This window comes from Vicugna pacos, chromosome 12, assembly GCF_048564905.1.
Source record: "Vicugna pacos chromosome 12, VicPac4, whole genome shotgun sequence".
Lineage (NCBI taxonomy): Eukaryota > Metazoa > Chordata > Mammalia > Artiodactyla > Camelidae > Vicugna > Vicugna pacos.
The window spans coordinates 46,377,454-46,404,538 of NC_132998.1; the positions used below are offsets into that span (position 1 = coordinate 46,377,454).

At 33.4% G+C, this 27,085-nt stretch overlaps 1 protein-coding gene across 5 annotated transcripts in view; it reads left to right on the plus strand.

Annotated features, from left to right (window-relative positions):
- The window catches only part of PPP1R12A (protein phosphatase 1 regulatory subunit 12A), a 129,325-nt gene that overhangs the window by 52,159 nt on the left and 50,081 nt on the right, over window positions 1-27,085 (plus strand). For all 5 annotated transcript variants that reach the window (XM_072973334.1, XM_072973335.1, XM_072973336.1 and 2 more), the window contains exons 3-6: window positions 8,412-8,530; window positions 16,892-17,051; window positions 20,834-20,978; window positions 26,771-26,845. In XM_072973334.1, the coding sequence (XP_072829435.1) occupies window positions 8,412-8,530; window positions 16,892-17,051; window positions 20,834-20,978; window positions 26,771-26,845 (499 nt within the window). The remainder of the gene's footprint in view (window positions 1-8,411; window positions 8,531-16,891; window positions 17,052-20,833; window positions 20,979-26,770; window positions 26,846-27,085) is intronic.

Below are 27,085 nucleotides of genomic sequence, written 5' to 3' on the forward strand. Positions count from 1 at the left end.
TAATTATATTATTTAATGATAGCCCAAAACTGATGGAAATGTGTACAAAAAAGAAAAATGTTTCTATAACTTAGTTAAATATTTTAGAAAAACTCAATAAAGACAAGGCCCTAAAAATATAACTGCTGTTTAATTAGATGTGGGTGCAACAACTGAAAGACTGAAAGAAAAAAAATGTAGAAGAATTATATACTCAGATTGCTTTTCTGTTGACTTCGAGTGTTTGCTGCACTTTAAGACACGTTAGAATCCTAGACAATGCATTATGAGTATCATTTATGCAAGAAAGGTAACATGGATTTAAGTCTTGGAAGAGATTCTCCAGTGTCTTTTATGTTGAAATAAATGTCTTATTTATTAGCGTTTATTTACTTTCATATATGTATTATGTTTTATAATTCCCTATTTTAATCAGCTCTTCTGGTTAACCAAGTAAGTACTGGTACTGATTGCATTGGATAAAAGGGCTTCTTTGGAGCCATATTTTTTTGAGGAGAGTCTCATTAGTGGTATATGGAGAGAGTAGCTGATAAAACTGGGAGAGGGAACTGGGACTACAGCCTAGAGGAATTGTATGCTTTGGTAACTTTGACATTTAGTGGTGATGCATTTTTAGGGACATGGTGATCCTTACTCTGTACTTTTAAGAAGACAAGTCTTGACAGATTAGGGAGTTTGGAGAAGAGAGCTAGGGCAGTGGCAGTGAGATTGAAAGTAGGCAGGTCTGAAAGAAATTTGAAAAATGAAATTGATAAGACGTGATTCACTGAATCTAGGTAGTATGGTAGGGGGAAATACCAGAATTGGTGATAATGCTGATAATAGCTAACATTTATTGAGTGCTTACTGTGTGCTAGTCACCAGTCTAAGTTCTTTAACTATACATAATTTCAGTCATCCTACCAGTTACATGAAAATATGTTGCTGTTACCTACCACCCCACATGCCCGTTTGCACAACTCCAAACCCTTAAAACTCTGAAAAATGACAAAATAAAATGTAGGTTTGGTGTAGGCTCATATAACGACAAACCATGACTTGAATTGATATGAGCTATTAATAGTCTTCCTGTAAATTTATTTTTTCCAAAGATATTAATGTGTTTGGTTATGGAGTACTGCCTCAGACCGCATAGTCTACAACATTATCTTCTAAAATAAGAAAATTTTTGAAATTTGAGTTTGGATGAATGATGGTTGTTCTGTATTACAATTTTTATTTTATAGATAAGGAAACTGAGTTAGAGAGAGAAATCACACACAGTAAGTGGCAGAGCTAGGATTTGAACCAAGACAGTCTTGACTCTTCAAATCTGCACTTAGGACACACCATTCTGCCTCCATTTCTAGCCTTTGTAATTGGGGAAATGATGCCATTAAACTTACTAAGGGATCTAAAGAGCCAGACTGAGGGAAGCAGAGGAGAGAGTAGTGGAATGTGGATGTAAATAGGCCTAATTTGAGATGGATGTCCATTGAAAAGGTGCAGTAGGAAGCCAGGGGTATTTTGTGTATGTTTATAATGTATATACTAAATTTCATCAAATCTGAAATGCCATTGTTGTAACACAGTGTCATATTTTATGTACCAATTTAAAAAGTTAGAAAAAATCAAATTATGATACAGTGTGTGGTTTTTTGTTTTTAATCACCTTGAGGTTCCATCCCACACACACACAATGTCACTCTCTATGCAGCTGTAGTGTCTTGAATGCAACATGACTTAAGAATGTTCTATTATTGCCTTTGGGATTTTCTTCTAAGCTGCTATTATAGAATTCTGCAAGTTTTGATGTTGCTTTCTTTATCATTCATTAACTTCTGAAAACACATATATGTTTATTAAAATCAACTGCATGTGCTACTGTCTTACTACAACTCCCAATTCCCAGAGACAAACTACTCGTGTAATAATTCTAAGATGTACATTTTCCCCACATTTTAATATTGCTGAAATCTTCTAGTCAGTTAATCTTACAATCATTGATGTCTTAATGGATTTTGGCCAGGACATGATTGTCATTATCTGTCCTCGTGTAACCCCGGTAAGATCAAGAATGAAAAAGACAGTCAATGGAGGCCGACATTGAGGTAACAAATATTAATATTAAAATTATCTGACAAAGATTTTAGAGCAGTTACAAAAATGCTGCAGTAAGCAATTACAGTAGTAGTAACTGAAACAAATGAGAAAAAGTCTCAACTAAAAAAAAAAGTCTGCAAAGGAATAGGAGATATAAAGAACCAAATAGAAATTTTAGAACTGAAAAATCCAGTAACCAAAATAAATAAGAGATAGGCTCAACAGCAGAATGGAGGGGATAGAAGAAAGAATTAGTGAACTGAAAAATAGAGCAATATAGATTACCAAATCTGAGCAAGAGAGAGAAAATAGACTAAAATAAAATGAACAGAGCCTCAGGAGCTTGTGGGACTATACCATAAAGCTAATATTTATGCCATTGGAGTCCCAGAAGAAGAGGAGAGGGCATGGCTTGAAAAGTATTTAACAAAATAATAAATGGTAGCTTAAGATTTACTTAAAGTTGGCAAAAGACAAAGACCTACAGGTTCAAGAAGTTTAGCAAATTCCAAACAGGATAAACCAAAGCAGTTCTGAAAACTTAAGACAAAGTTAGAAATCTTGAAGCAATGAGAAAGAAACTGTAACATTGAGGTGGGGGCTGGGAGAGATTGAATTAAAGCAGATTTCTCGTTAGAAACCATGGAGGCCAGAAGGAAGAGGCACAGCATTTGTCAAGTGCTTAAGGAAAGAACTTATTTTTATGAAAACTTTACAAGGTCCCAGGTCAGAACTGTTGTTTGGATTCTTACTGTTCCAGCTATTTTCAACAATTTTTTTTATTGTACCATAGAACTTCAAAAATGAAATAGCAAAGTGCATTCCCACTGAAAATGCATTAGATTATTTATACTTATTTTATGATTTGTGTTCAGAGGCTTCCAAAAGAAAATAGCATTTATTTTTGAAGTTAATAGTATAATACTCTACTTACTCATCTTTGAGAAGTTCAGGTAGCTTAGTTTTTATAATTTGTCTCATTGGATGGCTTTAAATAATTCATTTGGATTTTCAGGAAACAACCATTTCAGTAGTATTCTGACTTAGTGATTTTTTACTTTTATTGTGTTTAATATTAAATAGAATATTAAGTTTACCATCTTAACCACTTTAAAGTGTACAGTTTAATAGGGTTAAGAATATTCATATTGTTTTGCAGCAGATGTCTAGAATTTTTCATCTTGCACTAGAACAATACCTAGTAAACGTTAGTTTCCCTTTCCCGTTTTCCCCAGCCCTCGGTAACCACATTTCTATTTTCTATTTTTATGATTTCGACCACTTTGGATGCTTTACATGAGAGGAATCATACAGCATTGGGCCTTTTGTGACTGGCTTATTTTGCTTACCGTAATGGCTTTGAGGTTAATCAATGTGACACAACTTTTTTTAAGGCTTCACTAACTTTTCAGTTTTTAAAAATTGATGTATTGGTTAAAATGACTTCTTGATACTAGTTTTCTACAGTAGATAAGAAAATGTTATACATGAAATTTGAACACTAAATATATTAACCCTTGATGATGAAATTTACCCTTGTCCTCTTTGATCACTATGTTCTCATTAGTTTCTAACTTTAAGTTTTGATTTAAAAAGTCAGAATTTTAAAGTGAACTATTTCCCTTTCTCAAACAATCTCTTCTATGGTTTGGTTTTTGACAAAACTTAGAATCCAAGATAATTTAACTAAAGACTGTCAAAATTTGTCTTCCAAATTCAGTGAACATTGAATCGTTCTAACCCAGATGGAATCCTGCCCGCTCATCTAATATACCACATCCAGGTTGCAGCCAGTAGCTAGGTTAACAACTTTATACCTTTCATTACATTTTTAAATTAGCAAATAGGCAAATAATTTTGTAAAAATCCATTTGGATCATGTCTTGATTTTGAGGTTTATTAATTATTCATAATGATTTATTGACTCAGAGCTGTTAGATTTACTTCAGTAAACCTAGAAGTTTACTATTTTCACTTCTATAATTTATAATGAATTCCATCATTCACTAGGTGGCATCTCCTTTGTATTGCTTGAAGAAATCATTAACCATTGTTAAGCAATTAAAAAATCCCCCCCCCCCCAAAAAAAGTTGCCCATCTGAGAAACAGCCTAATATGCTGACTTTCAGTTTGGGACTCCAGTATGAAATCTTTGTTCTTCTTTCCAAGAAATCTTAAAATAAATACAGTATATTTTTCCTAATTAGCAGTCCCATGAGCTGCTTATAATAATACCCCAGCTTTTTTTTTTTTTTTTTGAGTTCTGAAGGAAATCTAGCCATCTGTTTTCAGTATCTCAGGTGAATTTCAGGTATTCCAGATAGCCTGTATTTTTTTTCACATTATCTTAAACATTATTTTCTAAATGTAATTATCTTGTATGATCTAGTAACAGATAGAATTTTAATTTTATTTTTAGACATTAACACATTTAAACCTCCTACAGCGTTCTAAGTTATCTAGAAGTTTGGTTTCGATTATTTTAAGTTAATGAATAGCACATAGCTGCCAAAAAGCATAGGTGGGAATCAAAGTCAAAGTCTGCAGAATTCAAATGTTTATGCTTGTTTTCACCCAAGCAGTCTTTGAATGGCTTTTAGAGATTATTCATGGTAAGTAAGGGTTAATGCCGTGGGATTATATTTATTTATTTATTAGTATATCCGCTTAAAGTTTTTATGTTTATAAATAATAATTCTGGAGTGTTGAAGAGGTTTGTGAATTGTATACGTACATATTTATACCTAAACTTTTGGCCCAGGGATTGCTCCAGTCCCTGCTTCCTGCCAGCAGTTTTCAGAACCTTACTCTTCTTGTTAGTTTCTCTTAACATCCTTCCTGTTTATATAAGTTTTGGATTGTCTGTATTTGACTTTGACCTGTATTTCCTTGGGACTCTGCTTCCCTCTGCTGTAAGCATTGCAGCTACTTTGAGGTCTTCCTTTTATTCTGTCTTTATGTCCATCCCATAAGTCCCTTGGTTTCTAATACCTAAGCAAAATAGAAGTGGTTTTATGTAAATGTTTCTAATTGTTTGATACGGATTTTGCCTAGCAGAATAACTACATACTCCTCTGGAGCATAGAACAGTTTCTTAATCCACTACCTTTTTTTTTTTTTGGCTCCAAATTTATTTATTTGTAGTATGTAAATGTTCTTGATTAATTTTGTATTATTTAAAAAAAACTGAAACAAAAAATGTTGCTTCAGGTATGTCGTCTGTTTGTAGAAATCCCTTGGAGATCATAAAAATGAAACATTACTTTGTATGAGGAGAAATGTTTGCAACATAAAGTGTAAAAATACCAGGCTACAAAAGGGTTTGGTAACCATTTTTGTAGTCTATTAAACATGTACAAAATGCACTTGCTGCAGAAAACTAGGATGATAAAAAATTTCTCCGCCCCACCAAAAACAAAACCCAACTAATACAAATCTCTTCTAATGGGACATCTTACAGATCAGCATTGTTAACTTTATAGTGTATATTCTTTCCTTCTTCTCTTTTTTTTTCTTTGTATGTGTCTTGTAAAAGTTACACCTCCATGTAGATATAGATAGCTAGTTAGTAAAGTCCTTCTTAAAGCAGAAGATTGACACATCTGACTTCTTACAACCTTTAAACTTCAGTAAAATACAAAATACTGTAAGAATAGTTTTTTTTAATGCAGTGACAATATGGAAAAAATATTTGACACACATCTATTAGTCAGATGTTGGGAATAACTTAGTTTTCTGAATATCATTAATTAGTACCACCATCCATCTGTCACAGCACACAAGAGAAGAACTTCAATTTATCATAGATACCTACCTGGCTTTCACTTCTCGTATCCAGCTGATCTCTAGTATCTCCTAGATATCTCTAGAATTCATCCATTTCCTCCAACAAAATCGAGCTTTCCAACATAATTTTTCTCTACTGAGCACTACCTCATGAACTGGTGTGCCTATTTTAATTCTTTCTCCTTTCTGATTTATTTTCCATGCTATGCAAAGTGATCTTTTTGAACACATACCTGATTATTATAAGCATCTTATAAAATAAACACTCACTGACTTTGGGGTTTGGGTGTGTGTATGACAGAAATTATGTAGAGATTGATCAGTTCTTTCAGTTACTTTCAGGAAGATTAACTAGGCCCCTGTCTAGCCATACACACATCCCTGTCACAGCGTTTTGATGCCTTTTGTTGTCTCTTTCCTGGAACACTGTCCTTTGATTATCTTGTTAATTAGTACCTATATATTCTCAGAGAATCTTGCCTGACCTTACTAAATCAAATTATCCTGTTAATTCACTTTTAGACATAAATCTCTGTCATAGACATCAAAGTTTTACACTTATTTTAGATAATTAATCTAGCTCTCTTTCTAGACTATAAGCTCTTTGAGGGGAAGATCTACGTTTATTTTTGCCTGCAGTTGTATTCCTGGCATGTAACATAGTGCTAGATACATAGTAGACACTTGTGTCAGTCAACTGTGGCTGCTAAGAAAATGCCATAGACTGGGTGGCTTAAACAACAGGCTTTTGTTTCTCACAGTCTGGAGACTAGAGTCCAAGATCAAGGTGCTAGCCAATTCTGTCTCTGATGAGAGCCCTTTTTCTGACCTGCAGATAGCTGCCATCTTGATGTGTCCTCTGTGCAGACAGTGAGCTCTAGTCTCTTCCTCTTTAAAAACATTAACCCCATCATGGGATCTCATCTAAACTTAATTATCTCCCAAAGTCCTACCTCCTAATACAATCACATTGGTGGTTGGGGTTTCAACATGAATTTTGGGGGAACACAGAATTATTTAGTCTGTAACAACACTCCATAAGTATTTGTTGAATTAATGAGCACATGAGAAATAAAAACAAAAGGTGTAAAAAAAAATTCACAAAAGGAGAAAATACAAACGCCAGTAAACATACCCAGATATTTTCAACCTCATATGTAATCAGAAAATAACAAATTGGAACAATGATAATGTGCATTTCCATCATGTTGAAAAAAATTTTAAAGATTTATCATGTCAAGTGTCCATTTAAGAATACATCCATTAGTAAAGTTTCCTGGTTAGACTGAAGAACACATCCATTAGGATGAGATTAAATAAAAGTATGATCCAGCCGTATTGTGGAATATTTTTCAGCTATTAGAAGGAAGTGTTGCAGATCCCATTAATTTTTGTTTTATGAAAAGAACTTCAAAAGTGACTATTTGTTTATATACACCCTGAGAAAGATATTTGCCATGCTGCTGATAGTGTTCATCTCTGGGGAGGGAACATGATCGTAGGAGGAGAGGTATAAGGGTGGGAAAGTCTTGTCTTTTTCCTTCTTTTTTTTTTTTAAACTGTAGGTTTTTCCCCCTACTATTTTTATAATGAGAATATTTTAATGTAGCCTGTAAAAGAAATTACAAAAAAGAGTTAAGTTGATTAGGGACATAAAAAAAAATAAAGAGGCCCATTCTTTACATATAAAAAAGTAAAATCAGTGATGCCAAAACAACATGATTTAATCTGAAACTACAAACAGTTCCATATTGTGGAAGTCTAAAGTATGATACAGGAAGAAAGAGGAATGAGGCTGAAAAAGAAGACAAAACCAGATTATTAAGGGCCATACATGTTTTTTCCTGGCATGGTACAACCATTCAAAGATTTAAGTTGGAAATTGACTTTAGTCACATTAAAGAAATGATTCTGGGAGATGTGCAGTTGACACAGTGAAAGAGATTCATAACCATTTTGTGTCTGAATCCCTTTGGAAGGTTTGGTGAAACCTGTGGCTACTTTTTTAGTACTATGTTTTGGATACGTGAAATAAAATACTGAGTACGAAGTATATATGTGCTTCTTTAGTAATATATTGAATAAAAAGACCTAGTATTTGGTCTGTAATTACTTTAATTTCAAACCAATGATGAGCATAAACAGTATTTTAAGATATTTGCATCAGCTGAATGACCTTCTAAATTTCGTCCATGGACCCCAGGTTAGGAACTGTTGTTTATGGTATGAGACTGGGAGCATGGAGATCAGTTAGGAAACCAGTCAATGTGGAGATAATGAAAAATCTTAATGGAGACAGTCTGAAATGATCCTATGAAAGACTTTCTAATTACTATTTTAAAATCATTTTTTGTATTAATGTGTGTACATTGTAGAAAATTAGGAAATACAAATTTTAAAAAAGAAAATTATAGTAGTTTCTTAAAACTTAAATAATACCTATGCTATTTTTGGTTTTATTGCTGTCATCCTCATTAGCTATGCATTTAGTCTTATTTCAGTGATACTGTTATTACTTAACTGTCTTCCCTTTGATCTTACAGGTTTTTGATTGGTCAGGGAGCCCATGTAGGAGCTGTCAACAGTGAAGGAGACACGCCTTTAGATATTGCTGAGGAGGAGGCAATGGAAGAGCTACTTCAGAATGAAGTTAATCGGCAAGGTAAATGTACATCAACCTAAATGGAAAACATGTTTAAAACTGTTTAGATATGATACTTGACTTTCAGTAAATATTTTTTAAATTGAAAGAAGTGTCATAAGTGGTAGGATCAGGTATAAAATTATTTGGTATTAAAAGCTTTGGAGAGAAATGAAACAGGCAAAGAGGACAGGAAATAATACAAGGATGAATGAGACACATTGCAAATTTAAATAGAGCGATCAAGAAAGACCTCACAGATAAGTTGGTATTTAAGTTAAGATCTGAGTTAGGTGGTGGAATGAGTCACGTCAATCTGTGGAAAGAACATAAAGAGGGAGCAGAGTGACTAGTGTGACTGAAGCAGGCAGAACAAGGAAGAGGCTGGAAGGAGTTGAGGTCACAGAAATAGCAGTGCACCATATCACACAAGTCCTCTTGGGCCATTGGAAGGATTTTAGCTTTTAATCTGAGTGAATTAGGAGCCCATGGAAGGACTGCAGTAAAGGAGTGACATGATCTGACTTACTTTAGAAAGGATCTCTGTCGCTTTTGTGCTGGGAATAGATGGTAGGAAGGGAAGGGCAGAGAAGTAGGGTGGTAGTAGACAAAAGTATTGAGAAAAGGTTGGATTTTAGATACATTTTGAAAGTTTGGCCAGGGAGATTATTTCTTGATTAAATGTAGGGTATATAAGAAAGAGGAAGGCAGGGAAGATTCTATGATTTTTGGTCTGAGCAGCTAGATGGGTGAAGTTTCTAAGGGAGATGTGGCTATTATGGGAAAAGTACATTTTGTAAGGAAAGTTCAAGGGTTCATTTTTTAGACGTTATAAGCTTGTTTTGCCTGGTAGATATCCAAGCAATTGAATATGTGAGTAGAGAGAGGTACAAGCTGGAGTGTTATTCTATTGATATATAATTCATGCATTATTTACAGTATACAATTCAGTGGTTTTTAGTAAATTTGGAGAGTTGTGCAACCATTACATTACAGTCAGTTTTAGAACACTCATCACTCCTAAAAGAAATTCTGCCCATAAGCAATCACTCCTCTTCTATAAATTGACATCTCCCAAATTTATGTCTTGATAAATATATAGATAAAGCTGTATAATCCAGCAATTCCTCTTCTGGGCATATACCCAAAGAATTAAAAGGAAAGTTTCAAAGAGATTTTTGTACACCCATGTTTATAACAGCATTATTCACAATAATCAAAAGATAGAAGAAAACCAAATGTCCATCAGTGTATGAGTGAATAAACAAAAAGTGATACATACTTACAGTGTTCAGCATTAAGAAGAAAATTCTGACACATGCTACAGCCTGGATGAACCTTAAGGACATCATGCTGTGTGAGAATAAGCCAGTCACAAAAGACAAAGTACCTCTTACATGAGGTACCTCAAGTGGTCAAAACCATAGAGAAAGTGGAGTGGTGGTGGTTAGGAGCTGGGAGGAGGTGGGAATGGGGATTTGTTGTTTAATTAGTATAACATTTCAGTCGTGCAAGATGAAAATAGTTCTGGAGATTGTACAACAATGTAAGTTTACTTAACACTACTGAACTGTATACTTCAAAATGGTTATTAAGATTATAAATTTTATGTTACATGTATTTTACTATAATTTTAAAAATTTAAAAATACATACAAATGAATTACTGTGTGTGATTTCTACTGTGTTATGTCTAGGCAATGATTAAATCAGTATTATCAGAAGAGAACTTTGTTTTACTAAGGTTAAAAGATAAAGGGAAGGTATGGAATACTGGTTTAAATGGTTGATTTTTGCTGAAGTGTGGCTCAGGAAATAAAAAGCAAAGAAGTAGGAGCTAAGTCAGACCCTTGAAAAGAGATTTTTATTCCTTGAGATTAGGAAAATTCATGACTACCCAGTTTAAAAAAAAACAATCTTAGGCACTAAAATTGAGAAAATATTTAATGCCTAAATAGAATTGAGGCATTGTAACAAGAGGCTGAAGATACCTGGAGCCTGGGAGAAACAGGGCACATATCAGAAAAGTAGTCATAAACTGGAGGTTGGATAAACACAGAGGAGCTTTTAAAAGCTATGTTCCACGCAGGTGGTTTTGGAGTAATGGCATCTTCAAGATTAGAAGAGTGGATATAAAGTATCACAACCTAGAAAAGACTACACTGTCGGCCCATCTTTCTCTGACGAGTGCCCAGACAGATAGCTAACAATTTCTTGTTGAATAGTGGTTAAAAATAGATCTTTTTATATTGTTTAATATTAGTTAGCAATTATTATGAGTTAGGAGAGGCATGGAGATGTACTGAAAACTTCTTGCCTTTGGTTTCCTTATTTATAAAGGAAACTGTTAGCAAGGCTGACATTAGTTTTAGTGATTCATTTAGTATTGATTAATGTGCCAGCATGTGTTCTGAGTGCTGGGTATTAAAAATTTTTTTAAAGAGTAAGACAATCTTTGTTCTTAAAGATTTCACAGTGTAGTAGAAGTGGCAAATATATAAAGAGAGCTTCACAATGCAGGATGCTGTGTGCTAAAATATAGATAAGAACAGAATGATGTGGGAGAACAGAAAAGGCTATGACTAACTGCTTGCAATAGTCAGGAAGGGTTTGAGAGTGATGACATTTGAGAGGGAGTTTGCTTGGCAGAGAGGGGAGGTGGTGGACAGAAAAAGCATGTCAGGCAGGGGTATCAACACGTGCAAGGAAAAGGAATTGGAGACACAGACAATCGAGAATTCATCAGAAAGTCAGGATGGAATTGGTTCAAGGTTGAGACCTGAAAAGATTAGGCTGGAACCATATGGTGGACTTCTATTTTGTAGGCATAGCCAGATGCAACAAAAATCCCCAAGCAGGAAATTTACCTGATTGGATTTGGTTTTTAGTAATAAAGCTGATGGTTATCTGGAAAATGAATTAGAATGGGAGATAACAACAGTTATCTTCCTTGAAGAAGGCTCTTCAGTTACTCCAGGTGAAAGATGATAAGGGCCAAAATGATTACGTTTGAGGTGGAAAGAGCCAGGGTTGTTTTGAGAAAATATTTAGGTAAAATTAAAACAGTTTGATGAAGAATTGAACATGGAGATGAAGGAAGAATTGAGGCTGGCTAACTTGCCTCCTAAAGTTTCGAGTTTAAGAGATGATGATTGGGAAAATGGGGGTCAAAGCAGGAAAGCAGATTTAGAGAGTGCATGAATTTGTTTGGAGATATATTGAGTTTGTGGTGGTAAAGCACACCTAGATGATAGTGTTTAGTGCGCTGTTGGAACTTGAGATGTCAGGAGGAAAAATGTAGATGTATTATTCTCAGGGAGAATAATAGATGAGAGAGAATTCTGGGAAATAGTATATAAGATGGCCCTGAAACTGAAAAGTGGAGTGCTAATACTAAAAATAGTAGCTGACTCTTCTTAAATGCTGATTTCATGCCAGACATTGAGCAAAAGGCTTTACATGCATTATCTCATTTCATCCTCACAGCAATTCTAAGAGGTTAATGCTACTATTACCCCATTTTACAGATGAGAAATGGAGGCTCAGTCATTTGCCCAGGGTCATGCAGGTAGAACATGGTGCTGTAGTTCATTCCCAAACAGCTTAACAGATACCTTGAGCCCACACTCTTCATTACTGTACCATATTGTATTTTATTAAGAATGTCTTCTAGAAAGTATTTCACAATGTTCATTTTATTCATATAATGGAAATACATGAATTTATATAGCATAACTTTATTCCAGAGAAACAAAAGATAAGGACATCTGTAACAGATGTTAATAATCATAAAGGGAGCACCCTAAATGTATCTCTAGTGGTGATAAGATTTCTCAAATTCTTTATCCTGGTATGAAAGTTTTTATTTACTATTTTAAAAAAATTTAATCATTCTTTTGGCTCTTATTTCTTTTTTTGATGTATTTGGTTAACAACTAGTTATGCTTAAGTAAATTGCCCTTGAGAGTAGTAATGATTGAATAGTAGCTGAAAGTATTTTTAATTTATGTTTTAATGTAATTTTCTTTTTTTAGCTTGAGACACAAGTAAATTTTTATGTCTTTTAGGTAACCAAATTTCAGTTTGATTTTACTTCTTACCTAAGAGAATTGGCTGCATTTCAAGCTAACTTTTGCTGTTTTTCAATAGCAGTGACAGTTCAAATAGTCTAATCACTTTATTATATCATACCCGATTTAGTTTCAATATCTGTTAATTTCATTGTTTTAAAACCTTGCAGTTATAGTAGGTGGATTAAGGATGAGTTAAAAATCTTGTTGCATTATGAAATCTTCTATCAGAATATAAAGCAAGAAAAGAGAAGCAAAATCATGAAGACTTTTAGAACTGCTTAGTGATAACACTTTGGTGCTTTACTCCTGACCTAAGCACTTCATGTATATTAATTAAATTAATCCTCACAACAGAATTTCCGATAAGGACTTTCATTACCCCTATCTTACAAATAAAGAAACACTATTAGCATAAATTAAGTGTCTTGCCCAAGATAATAGAACTAGCAAGTGGCAAATCAGGGATTGAAACACAACGGTCTAGGTTCAGGTCTATATTCTTAACCTGTTATATTGATATTTACATAAGTTATGCCTTTCTCATGGTTACAAGCCTAGTTAAAGCACTGGAATTAGGAAACAAGTATTGTAACGTACAGTACAATGAGGTTAAAAAAATTTTTAATGAACTAATAAGCAGGGTCTGATCAGTGGTATTTTTTTTAAATATTAAGAACAAGAGAAGAATGTTGTTTTTTTTTCTAACTGGATTTTCTTAAACATTAGAAATTTCCCTTCCCATAATACTTCAATTTTAAACCCGAGTTGTTTTGTTTTTATATATAATTCATATAAAAGCACAACTTGGTGGCAAAAGAGGGTAATTGCTTTGTAATTAGATAAAGATAACATGAAATTAGACGAAGTAAGAAGTAGGTATCTTTTTTATTTCAAGTCCAGAGGAAATTCAAAATAATAAAAGACAATAAAAGTCAGAATGTTTAAGATAGTAAAGACAAAGGGATTGATAATAAAGAGGTTCATGTTTTAAAAGACAGTAAAAAAAAAGCATAAGAAAATAAAATAAATTCATCTGAGAAGTCATTTAGTAGGATATTCTTAATGTATTACAGTGACAGCTTTATAATTTCTTTTATGAATAACAATAGAAAGCATCTTAAGATTGCTGATTATCCTTTGATAGGAAATTTATATATATGTAAAATGCTTTATTATAGAAATGGTGATACTTCGTTAATAAGGATTATGATATGTTTTGTTAATTACATATATATTGGGTATATAATTGATTTTTTTTATAGTCTATTTGGAAAATCTTATGTGAGTTTCTTTCAAATGTGGTAGTAAGATCTCTAGTTTGAAGATGACTTTACCTGTACTTGTGTAATCCTGGGATTTTAAAAATACCTTTCAGTTATGACCTACATTTTTGAGGTTGAGCTTAAATTGAACCAGTTTAGTTATGTCTTGAAAAAATGGTAGTTTGCTAAGCAGGCAAGATAAGGCTATAATCCAGGTAGAGGATAATAGCTTGCACACCAGCGCAGACACATGTTGTACTTGACCTATGTGAAGATCTAGATGGTTAGAACACTGGGTGATGATAGAGGAGGAAGACTAGAGATTAAAAATGCATTGAGACCAAATCATAAAAGGCTTTGTCTGCTACACTAAAGAGCTTGAGCTTTGTCTAATAGGAGGTGAGTGATCATTGACAAACTTATGTAGAAAAGAGAGATGATCGTATTTTGACACAGAAAAACCAGTCCAGCAGTGATGCGGGGAGTGACTCAGGAGGGACTGAGGAGAATGAGTTAAGGGCCAGTCAGAATGTGAGACATAAGACATGAACTAAGATGGTGATAAGGCACCATCAAGAAGACAGTCTAGGAGATGGCAACTCAAAATCTTGATTACTAATTGGATGGGTACCGGGGATCACTTCCAGGTTGCTAAGTGAGTAGTGATACCTAATATAGAAAATAAAAGATGGGTAGCAAGCAGATTGGCTAGGGAAAATTGAGTTACTATTTTAGCATTGAGTTTGAGGTGACCATGGTGTATTATTTTATTATTATATTACTTCCCTAGCTTTGATCTCTTCTCTGTTCTCCAGGCTCAGATATCCAACTGACTACTTGATATCTCCAATTAGATGTCTGTTAGTGCATCTCAAACTTTACATTTCTGAAACTGAAATTTTAATTATTCCAGTTGCTCAGGCTAAAAACCTTTGAGTCATCCTTGGCTTCTTACGTCCAAACCAACAGCAGATTCTGTTGGTGTGCCTTGAAGAATCCAGAATTGAGCCTCTCTACTACCTTTACTCCTACTAACCTGGTTCAAGTTACTGTCATCTCTTGCCTGAGTTACTGTAGTGACCTCCCAGTTGATACCTCAGTTTCTACTCTTAATTTGTCAGTTTAAGTGATCCTCTTAAATTGTCAGGTGGTGTCACTCTGCTCATTGTCCTCACTGCTCTGTAGTCATCCCAGTCTTCTAAACAGAACATTCCAAGCAGGCTTCTACCTCTTACCACAGACAGTCCCTGATTTACAGTGGTTCAGCTTATGATTTTTCAACTTTATGATGACATGAAAGCAGTATGAAGTCAGTAGAAACCGTACTTCAGATTGTGAATTTTAGTCTTTTTCTGGGCTAATGATATGCAACACAATACTCTCTAGTGATGCTGGTCGGCAACGTCGAGCAGCAGCTCCTAGTCACATGATTGAGGGGTAAACAACTGAACTGATACACTTAAACATCTATTCTGTACTCATACAACCATTCTGCTTTTCACTTTCAGTACAGTATTTAATAAATTACATGAAACATTCAGCATGTTATTATAAAATAGTCTATGTATTAGGTGATTTTGCCCAACTGTAGGCTAATATAAGTATTCTGAGCATCTTTAAATTAGGCTAGGCTACATTATGATGTTGGATAGATTCAGTGTATTATATGCAGTTCTGACCTAGGATATTTTTAACTTGCAGTGGATTTGTTGGAATGAAACTCCATTGTAAGTCTAGAAAGATCTGTGGTACTTCCCTCTGGAGTATTCTCCAAGATTATGTGTGGTATGCCTGTCCATTTATTTTTTGCTGTAATGTCACCTTATCAGAAACTTCTTTACCAGCCTATGTAAATTCTTTCTCATTACCCTCTTTTTTTCCTTTACCCTGCTTTTTTTCCTTCACAGATGTACCATCTTCTGCCATATAATAAGTTCACTTCTATATGCATAGCTCCTAATAAAGTACCTGACATAGAGTAGACACTCAGTACATGTTGAATGAATGAATGAATGAATGAAAAATTCTGACCAGACAGTTGGATATGTGGATATGAATTACAAGAGAGATCTCAGGAGTTGTATGTACTATGTGTATAATTATTTTTTACTCATTTATGCATTCATCATTTATTTAGTAAACATTTAGTGATCTGTTTTACTTTGTATCAGGTACTCATCCAGGTGATGGGGATACAAGGTAAAAAAAAAAGTCTTGATCTTTTTAGTAAACTCATTGTCTTCTGGAGTAAGACAGATTGTAAATGCATTGTGCTGTGTGCTATTATTAATTAAACAGCCAGCAATTGAAGCTGTAAGATAACAGGAGATCACTCAGGAATTTCAGGAGTATTTTTTCTGTCTTAATTTTTTTCTCAGGGTGTTGAGCTCCTTGAACGCCCTGTTTCTTTTTGAATTCTCCCCACTCTTACCACCTCAACCTAGCACAGTGCTTAATGCTTTTAAATGAATAAACATCTACATAACAATCATAAAACTGATACTGATGGTATGAACAGTGTACTGTGTTGGAAAAGGAAAGAAGCTTTGGTAGAAAAATGATCTGTTTTAAGTAAGGTCTGTAACATTTTAGATGAAGACGGAACCTCCAAGTTGAAGTGTTCAATAAATATTTGTACCTTCTAGGCTAGAGTTCAGAGAACTGGTGAACGCAATGGATAGAAATTTGAGACTTAATTACATATGATTGTTTTTTTAAAAAAAGAAACAAACTCTTTTTTTAGACCAAAGGATAATATACCTTGGGAAATATTCAAAATTTTAAAAACAAAAAGAATAAGAAAAAAGGTAAAAAGAAAGCCAAAATAATATTTATTGTGGGACAAAAATTAAGTAGTCAGAGAATGCTAGTAAAATACCTACAGTATTCCCACATTTCTTTAAGCAGCTTGTTCCAGGCAGCTGATTTTTCAAAAATAAAATTTTGCTTTTAACTTTCATTTAAACTTGAAATGTTTGGGGTAGTTTTATTTCCAAACAAAAACTCTTTCTATAAAAAAAATAAAAACAATTATTTTTATTTTATCAGGGGTCGATATAGAAGCAGCTCGAAAGGAAGAAGAACGGATAATGCTTAGAGATGCAAGACAGTGGCTAAACAGTGGTCATATAAATGATGTCCGGCATGCGAAATCTGGAGGTACAGCACTCCACGTTGCAGCTGCTAAAGGCTATACAGAAGTTTTAAAGTAAGTATGGTTTCTCACAGTAACTTTTCTGCTTTGATTTCTTCATTTCATTGCTCCTTTCCTTAAGATACCTGCAAACATTTTGAAATAGCTTATGAAAGTTAATTCATGTCTTTACCAGGAGAAAGAGAGGACTATCTTGAATATTATTGCTTTGTTTCTAAAGTTCTTTCTTTCACTCTGAAGTTTTGATTGTTCTACTGTTATTGTCTTCCATTGCAATTTTCCAATACATTAAATTTAAGTGTCAGACAACTATTTTATGTTAACCTTCTGGCCTAGTAAATAGTTAGTCATTTTGAGGTTCCCACATGGGTTAGCTCTGGTTACTGAAACTGAGAACAATGTTGTATTTAAACATATCATCAAATTCTGAGAACTTGATTCCTACTGACTATTTATTTAATGTAGTTTATCTAAAATTTTTTTAGGTTTTCAGTACATGGACACTGGAATTCATAGTGCTGTTGGCATAATATTAAATATCAAAGCACAAGTACCTTAGACTACTATATAGGGCTATATACTGATCGGCAAATGTCCTTGGAACAAGTTGGCTCCCTTGTGTCACATAAATTTCTGTTTTGGTTTTTACTTATGAAATGCAATGCAAAGGTGTTGGCAACTATATGAAAACATGATTCAGTGCATAACTTTTGTTACATGTGTGTGAATGCAGGTAAGACTGGCCCTCAGCAAAATCTCCTGCACCCTTTATGTTGCTTTTGTTCCACTTGGCCTTCTAATGTCAGTCTATTCTTACTCTCTCTCCTCAGCAAAAAACAGTGAATAAGCTTAAGTGTGTCAGTTATTCCAAGTTTCCTCCTCTTTCAAACCCTACTCACTTTAATAACTTAAGCCTTCTCCTAGAATAGTACAGTTAGCTTTTAATTAGTTTCCTTGTCCCCCATCTGCTTCTCTCTAATTAAAAACTTTTCAAACTTTGAATCCATTAGTGGGTCATGAATGAACTGAGTTGCCAACAGCATTTTTTTAAAAAAAGAATTGAAAATATCAAGGAATATTGCATATGGTAAAGGTAAATATTGTTTCTTAAAACTCTTGTTTTTATAAACATTTATTAAGAGTATTGGATTGCACTATAAAATAAATTTATAGGCTGCTTCAAAGTAGTCTTTGTAATTCAGTTGTCCAGGCTCTTAAAATCCTTTATTAAGATTCTCAGTGGGAATTGGGATTAAATTTTAAACTCCTCATTTTAGCACTTAAGACCATTAGTCATCTGGCCACTGGTTCTTCTTTCAAGCTAAGCTGCTACCATTACTTTTCAGGTATGAATGATCCCAGCTTTGTATAACTACTTGAATTTCTGTCAGATGCCTTTATGCTGCCTCCTGTTCCTGTCTAGATACTTTCATTCACCGTCTCTTCAACTTGGAGACTTCTTTCGATCCTTTGACTTGGTTCAAGGCTTTTAAGGCTATGGGGAAAAAATGCTCAATCTCATTCATAACAAGTGCACATAAAGCTAAAATGAATTACCACTTTCCATTTATCATATTGGCAAAGATCAAAATGTTTGCACACTATTGACAACAAGGTTAGGAAAGGCACTCTCTTACTTTACTGGTGAAAGTGTAATTGACTGTTAAGCAAATTTTATCAAAGAAACAGTTTTTGGCTTAGCAGCACTACCTCTAGGAATTTTTTTTTTTTACAGATAGTCTCAGTCACGTAGGAAATAAGGTATGTGCTAGCAGCATTGTTTATAATAGGAGTAGGAAATGGTTGAATAAATTATGATACATCCTTTCACTGGAATACTCTAGCAATTGAAACACTACATATAGATATGGAAAGAGCACTAGATGTATTATTAAGTATCAAACAAATGAAGGACAGAAGTATGCCTCATTTGTGCTAATTTTTTAAAAATTTAAATTGTATTTGCTTATATATACATAAAATCTCTCTGTAAGGATCTAACCAGAAGTAACTATGGGGAGGAGAAAGTGGTTGGCTTAAGTCAGCAGTGGGAGTGACTTCCTTATATAACCACTTATTCTTTTTTATTTTTGAAACTTGAGAATATATTACTTAGGAAAGAAAACATGAAATCACAATAAATAGAAGAGATCTGTTTCAAATATAACTTTCTCCCCACTTACACCCTCCCCCCCAGATACACACGACCCTTTTCAGTTGATTTTTATGGTTTTCAGCAGTAGTCCCATTGCATCGTCATCACAGAACCTCTCTGAGGGTTGGTTGTTTCACTTGACTTCTGTCCTCTGTTAGAAGTTTTCTTGAATATAATAAGTACTGTCTTATTTTTTTGGGTATCCTTGCATGGCCTGGCATATAGAGAGCCTTAGATTTGTGGGGAGGATGGAATTACGTCTACCTTTCTCCCTGTATAGACCCCCAAGTACTTACAATTTTATATCACTTAAGATATTTAACATTATTATAGTTCATATTTCCTAATGAGGGTATGTTTTTATTACCTTATGATCCAGTATTATTTCTGTCTCCATTAATAAAGTACCTTGTAATGTATATGTTATTGGCCATTTTTTTTTTTAACTTAAATCTCTGGACTTCAGCCTGTTCTTTTGATTGGTGGCTCTTGAACATTGGTCTGCAGGCAGGTGATAGGCAGTGATATGAGATCACATGGGGGATTTATTAAAAATACAAATTGATAGGACGCATTTCCCAGTATGCTGATTAATTCAGTGGGACTGAGGTGGAGATGAGGATTTTTTTTTTTTAGCAAGTTCTTCAGATGGTTCCACTTGGAGGTTGAATTAGAAGCATCTCCTTTAGATATTGTTAGGAAATAGGGGATCAATTCTTGAAACATAAATAAGTGGTTATTTATTAGCTACCACTACACCTCCTATAGGTAAAAAGAAGCCCTTCTCAAGGTCGACATCTTGGAAAGTAAGGTAAAGGTCAACCAGATTTGAGTTACAAAGTATTTAGTGTTCACCTTTGTGTGTGGGGCTGTGCTATATACAATTTATAGACTCTTTCTTTGCTCTCTGTGAGCTTAATTTGTAAATAAAATAAAGGTCAATGTCAGTATACAGTTAGAAGGGAATACTAACATTTATGTAATTCTTTGCATTGTATTAAAATGTATTCCTGTTTTCTGGCTTTATTGATGATTAGAATATTTGCTTTCTATTGCTGCAAAAAAAGTAAATCTGACTCTTTGGAATATTTGTTTTGCTTTGTTTTGTTCCTAATAGTCAGATTGTCATTTTCCTATGAACATTTCCCATGGTATATCATAAAGGTTCATGAAGGCATTCAGAAACAGTTCCTTAACTACAAGGCAACGAAAATGCTACAAATAAGTTTGTTTGATCCCAGTGTATTTTTAGAACACATTCAGCCTGAGATGATATATCATATGGACTCCTGAAGACATTCCCTACAATTAAAAAAAAATCAGCTTAGCATACAAATTGATCCAATAGTTTTGAAAAATTACAGTCTTGTGAAATTTTCAGTCAGAAGCATATTAACAAGATTTAAGCAATGTCATGCCAAACTGTAAGGCTCAGTCATTAGGAATTACTTAAAACTGAATGCATTATTATGGAAGTAACTCAAGATCCTCTATGCTAGTGTTTTCTGAGAATTATTATTATTTTTTCTGCCCTAGTTAATCCATTGAGGGGAGGAGGAATTTTGAACTATGAAAATAAATATATTGTTAATTTTTGTTAACTCGCATGGTGTAAAGCTGTTAATTATATTCACTCACCTCTAGATTTTAATAATTATCTAATTCACTATAATTTCTTTAGACTTTTAATACAGGCAGGATATGATGTTAATATTAAAGATTATGATGGCTGGACACCTCTTCATGCTGCAGCTCATTGGGGTAAAGAAGAAGCATGTCGGATTTTAGTGGACAATCTGTGTGATATGGAGATGGTCAACAAAGTGGTAGGCCTTTTAAATGTATTTTTATTTTAGAAATGTAGTTTTAATCTAAAAAATGTTATAAGAATATAAATTACATGATTGTATTCAGTTTTGTTAACTGTACAAAACAACATTTTGTCAATCATTTATTCATTTTTATAAGTAAGGCTTTTTCAGCTACTTATGAGGTGATTTGGCCCTGTTCTGCAAAGAAAAGAAGCATTACCCCTTCAGTAATCATATTACCATACATGTAGAGTAGATTTGGGTGTTTCCATTGATACTATATTCTTAGAAAGTCATAAATTAAGAAAATTTTGCATTTCTATGTGAATGTTTTCTCTCATCATATTTATTATGAGTTGGCACACATATAGAAGACTGTTTCTCTTTCTCTTTAGCTGATAGTCTTATTAGCTTGCTTATAGTAGTTTTTTAAGTGACCTGGATAGTGGGAGGTCTTACAACAGGTGAGGATAGTAAAAACCATCAAGTTTTATGCCAGATAGGATCATTGAGATTCAGCATCTAGACTCATAGTTTTGCAGATGAGAAAACAGTTTAGAGAGGTAACTTACTTAATATCACCCAGTTGGGTAGAGGGAAGGAGGGAGTGAATATCATTTAAGTGTTTTTTGCAAAATTATGAACAGATTCAGGTTATCACATTTTTTGTTAGATTTTTCTTCTCTGCTCCCTTTCATGTACCATTGGTTAGTTACCAGTGTCACCAATATTCCTTAGTTCCCTCTCACTCCATGATGGTAGATGATCAGAATCACCTACCAACAGTCTCAGAGCTCAAAACATGTCTCCTCTAGTGAGCTTAATTACCTTTAACTCCTACAAATAGCCCTTATATATTGCATTTCATAGTATAATATAGTAGATTACTTAGCAAAGGTTCCTAAAATGTTCTCATCTTTATTCAGATGAGGCTATCTAATTCCCTTATACTCATTAATGTGGGTACTGGTGCTGGCTACTCTGGTAACTGCAGTTTCTAATTGGGAATCTCCAAAGGGAAGAGAGCAATTATGATTTACCATATGCCCAAGGTTTGCTCAAGGGTAAGTGGCTGGAGTTTGAGGGTAGTGGTATAAATTCATATCCTAGTTGCTGACATAAAGAGATAAAGAAGCCCTCTGAATTACTTTCCTCTTTCTGGATATTTCATGTATGTATTTATTAATGTATTTTATATAAGAAATGTACAGGCAAGAAAAATCATAGGAAGTCAAGATGAAATATTTGAGAATGGTCCATCCGTAAGTATAGGTTTGCTCTTATTTTAACAGTATTCTGTTTTTAATCAGCATTAAAAGACAAATAAGTATACTATTTAAGTTTATGTAAAAACCCAGCTAATTTTAGCTTAATTCATCATCCCTCTCTTTCCATGTAGAAATTCTCTTAGCAGTTGGGATTTTTCTGAAGAAATTAGTGGATACCTGTTACTTTCTGGTCTCTGTTCTACATTCCTGTCTCTCTCCCGAATAGTGCCCCTTAAAAACCACTTGTCCATTGATGTGGGCAGAGTTGATTGGTTTATTCAGTGATAGTGGTCTCCAGATAAGGAGAAGAGAGAAGCTTATTAATTGAAATGGTTTTCCATAGAGATTATGTTACTTCCTAATTTAAGCATGTTACATTATGCTAGTGAAATGTACAAAATATATAGTATGTATAAGAAATTTATTTTCCATCTGTTCTATTATTGTCTGATTCCTATGCCATACAATTTATCATAGTTTTGCTCTAAGAGAAAGACTGCTTATAAATTCCTTTTGCTTTATCTCCTTTAGTTCTTGTATTACTATAGTAGTAGTTCCTTGTATTGCCCTAAATTTTGGTATCTTACCCCCTCATTTCAGTATTTCAGTGAGTGTTTATAATTGTGCCTCATGTTAAAGTTTTCAACTTTTAACAACCGTATGCAGTTGTTAGCTGAGTTTTGCAGATTTGAGAATATGATCAGAAAAATAAAGTTGTTTTCCTAAAGCCCTAATAATTATTTCTTTTTATTCTGTAAATTCCACTGAAACCTTTTCTTTGTTTTTTAATTTCTTATGTGTTTTATTTTTTCAGATATTAACTCACAAGTTGTAAAAATATTACTTTTAAATTTTTATCAAAATATTGTTTTTGTTTTAAAAATATCAAGATATTAAGGATATCTTTTAATACTGAGGAGCTACATATGTGTATAGCATTCTTAAAGGCCGTTGTGTCATAAATAAACCCAAATACAAGGAGATTTTTTGTTTGTTGGTTTGGTTTGAGGTTTTTTTTTTTTTTTTTTTTTTTTTTGCTTTTGTTTTTTCTTGAGAACTGTATTCTATAGTAATGGAAGCTATTTTTATAAGACTTTTTCCTTAATTTAAAAAATTTTAAATTTATGATTTTGCCTATGTGAGCTAGGCAATCTCAGTTTTCATTGGCAACATTTTAAAATTATATGGCATGCTTCATGTTCAATCAAAGCAAATTAGTCTTACTTGTTTAAGCCTGCCTGTATGAATTTATCTTGTGTCATTTGATACCTTCTTCAGAACTTACACATTGAAAATTTTTCTAAATTTTTTTAAATAAAAAGAAATATACTTAAGGCACCTCAGAAAGTTTACATGAATTCTTTACTAATAGAAAATGTAAGTTGGGGAAATGTATAATATACAAAATAAAACCAATCATACTAGGGAAAACTTGAAAGTCTACATGAGTGGGGAAAATGTTCTAAAAGTAAATATTCAGAGAATTTGGTTTCATTTCTTTAACTTAATTGCAGACTAAAAATACATTTGCTATGATTTAATTCATTCTTATAAATTATGTGATACAAATTTTATATATTAGAATATTGTTTTGCTTCCCTAATTTATTAAAAGAATTGTTTTACTGGACTGTACCCAAATATTGTCTCTTTTAAAATATGAATTAAAGTATTTCTCTAGTTGGAATTTCTCTTAACGCAGGTATCAAGCAAACTTTTTAGCTTGATAATTGTCATCATAAAGATTTAAATTAATAACAGAACTGCTTCTGCTATTGATGGACACAAAGGTTTTTTCCCCCTGATTCTGAGCTTATTCTTATTTTCTATAAAGACATTGAACATTGGAGACCTAGATTCTACTCCCACTTTCCCTTCATTACTTGCATGACCTTAGGCAAAGATCATATACCCAAAGCCTGGGTTTCCTCTTATGTATTGTGTGAATCATAGTAATGTTTGTGCTGACTACTTGACTGGCTGTTGTGAAGGTGACGAGAGATCATACCTGCAAAAACAATTCAGTTAGAATAAGTGAGGAAAAAAGAATGAAGAGACTATGAGGTTAGTTGTAAACAGGGGCTCTAGTGTGGCTCTGGTAATTTATAGATATATTGAACTGATTTTTTTTTAAGCAGCAATTTTTTAGAAGATAGTTTTCTTGTTGATAGAGTTCTTAATTTTGCATACCTCCTTGAGCATTGTGTCCTCCTCAGTTGTTTCCTGTTTGCTTTATGTGACTCTGCTTATGTGCCCTACTGTGTTTGTACCCCATTTAGTGAAGCATAGTTGCCCTATAGTAGTTAAGGATCAGGTAATGTTTATGACTTTACAGTTGGTTGACTTCATAACTGTTGTACAGATTATGTAAAGAATATGGTTAAGTTACTGAGTTCACTTGATAGATATGCTTCTTTGAATTAGAAACTTTTCTCTGTTTATAACCTACATCTTACTCTAGTTTTTATTCTCTGTCAGCCGCTATTTACAAAATAGACTCATTTATCAGGGGAGAAAGTGAAAAGGAAGGTTAGTAAGGTGGTCCAATTTCTTATCCTTATAAAGAAAAATTTCTTGGTTACTAAAAATAACCACTGCATTTAACTGCTGCTAAAATTTAATTAATGTCAACAAAATTTTCAAGGTACAAAATTTCATTGATGAGAAGAATTGACTAATGCTTAAAATAATGCTTAGAAAGAAGCCAGTGAGTTACTTCCACGTGATCTTGAACACAGTTTTCTTAACAAGTATAGCATGTGTAGCATTATAGAGTAAATTATACAAAAAGGCTATGATATAACAAGGATTAACATATATTGCTAATCTAAAGGGCACCTTCACATTTTGAGCCAGTTATTTTGTTTCAGAGCTATTTGTTCCTAGTTCTTAGCATTTAATACTCAAGATGGAAATGGGAAAAAAGGTTTCTTAAAGCTAAAACTTTTTCTCTTGGACTGAGTAGGAAAGGCTAAGATTGCCTTTTAAATTCCTACTGGGAAGACTTTCTAACAAGAAAAAGCAGGTATAAAAGTGGTTTTGGATCTTACAAATTTTAAATACACACATTCTCCTATCTTGATAAAGTGACTTTTTATGTACTTTTGAGATATGTTTCACAGATCATAGCTTTTACTTCATAAACAGACAATGGAAAAACTAGCTCAGATTTGAGTAGCTTATATTTCATTTTATAGTGTTGGGAAGTGTAACTACTTTCCAAGTAAATGTCAACATCCTGATGTTTGTATAGAATGGAGGTTTCTAGTTTTGTTTGGTTTTAAATGGAAGGATTTGTGTGATTTTGGAAGTCATTATCTACCCATCTGACTTTGTTGTGGAAATTGGACTTCAGTTATGAAAGAAATTTGAATTTCCTCTCAGAATGATATGTTTTCTAGTTGGAAGAAAGCTTAAATTTTTCTGAAAAGGGTCACATACTGGCAGACATATAAGGTAGAATATATTTTAAATAATGAACCTTTTGGCATTCTGGAAACTTGTACCAGTAAGGTTATTATAAGGACTAAGCAGGCAGCAGGAAAAAATACTATGTTTGGTCAGCAGCTCTCTGAAATTTTGTTTTCCACAATGAATAAAAATAGGTTGACATGTTCATCTGGACTAATTTTTGAAACTAAGTCATACCTGTGGGTGACTGAACATGAAACAGTTTAGAAATACATATTTTTATTACTCTACTAAGAATTTAATTAATTTTATGGGGATAAAAAAGAAATAAGGCCTCAAAAGGTTAAACTTGGAGTTGCCACATGACCTAGTAATTCAACTCAGCTATATACCCAGGAAAATTAAAATAGATGTTCACACAAAAACTTGTACACAAGTGTTCATAGCAGTATTATTGATTATATGCCAAAAAAAGCAGAAAACAAGAGCAAATGTCCATCAGCTGATGAATAGATAAGCAAAATGTGGTATATTGTGTAACGGAATATTATTCAGTAATGAAAAAGAACAAAGTTGTAATACATGCTACATGAATGAACCTTGAAAAAAAATATACAGTGAAAGAAGCCAGTCACAAAGGACCATGTATTGTATGATTCCATTTACATGAAATGTCACGAGTAGGAAAATGTGTAGTATCAGGAAGTAGGCTAGTGATCACTTCAGACAGGGGGAGTGGGAGGGATAGCGCAAGTGGAGAGGGGACTGATAATAATGAGTATGTCATTTCTTTTGGGGGTGATGAAAATGTTCTAAAATTGATTGTTTTAATGATTGTAAATCTCTGAAACATACTAAAAATCGTTGAATTGTATACTTTAAATGGGTGACTTCTGTGTGAATTATATCTCAGTAAAGGTGTTACCAAAAAAAAAGTAAGGGGAAATGTATCAGCTGCTCCTCTCTCATATGAATTTCTCATATATCTCCTTCAAATCATATGTACCATGTTTTATACCTACTATGAAAATGTTATCTAACTTCTTTTGGCCAGAATCATCAAAGGAATTTTATGATTTATTGATTTTTTTTTTCTTTATCATCACCAACTCCTTTGTTTCCTATTTAGGGCCAGACAGCCTTTGATGTAGCAGATGAAGATATTTTAGGATATTTAGAAGAGTTGCAAAAGAAACAAAATCTGGTATGTTTGCCATGACTGTCCAAAAATTGTCTGTATTAGTGAATTCTCTTAATAGCTTTGAATCTCAGTTGAAAAAGTATTTTTGTCCTGTTTTGTAGTGGTAGTGCTTATTTAGCCTTTTGTGTTGTTTATCCCCATCTCTGTAGCCTCCCCTTCCCAAAATAAGTGCTTCTATAATGTGTATGTTCTCATTAATAACGTTTTATAATTTCATAGGAAAGTTTGCTTAGAAGGTAGAGA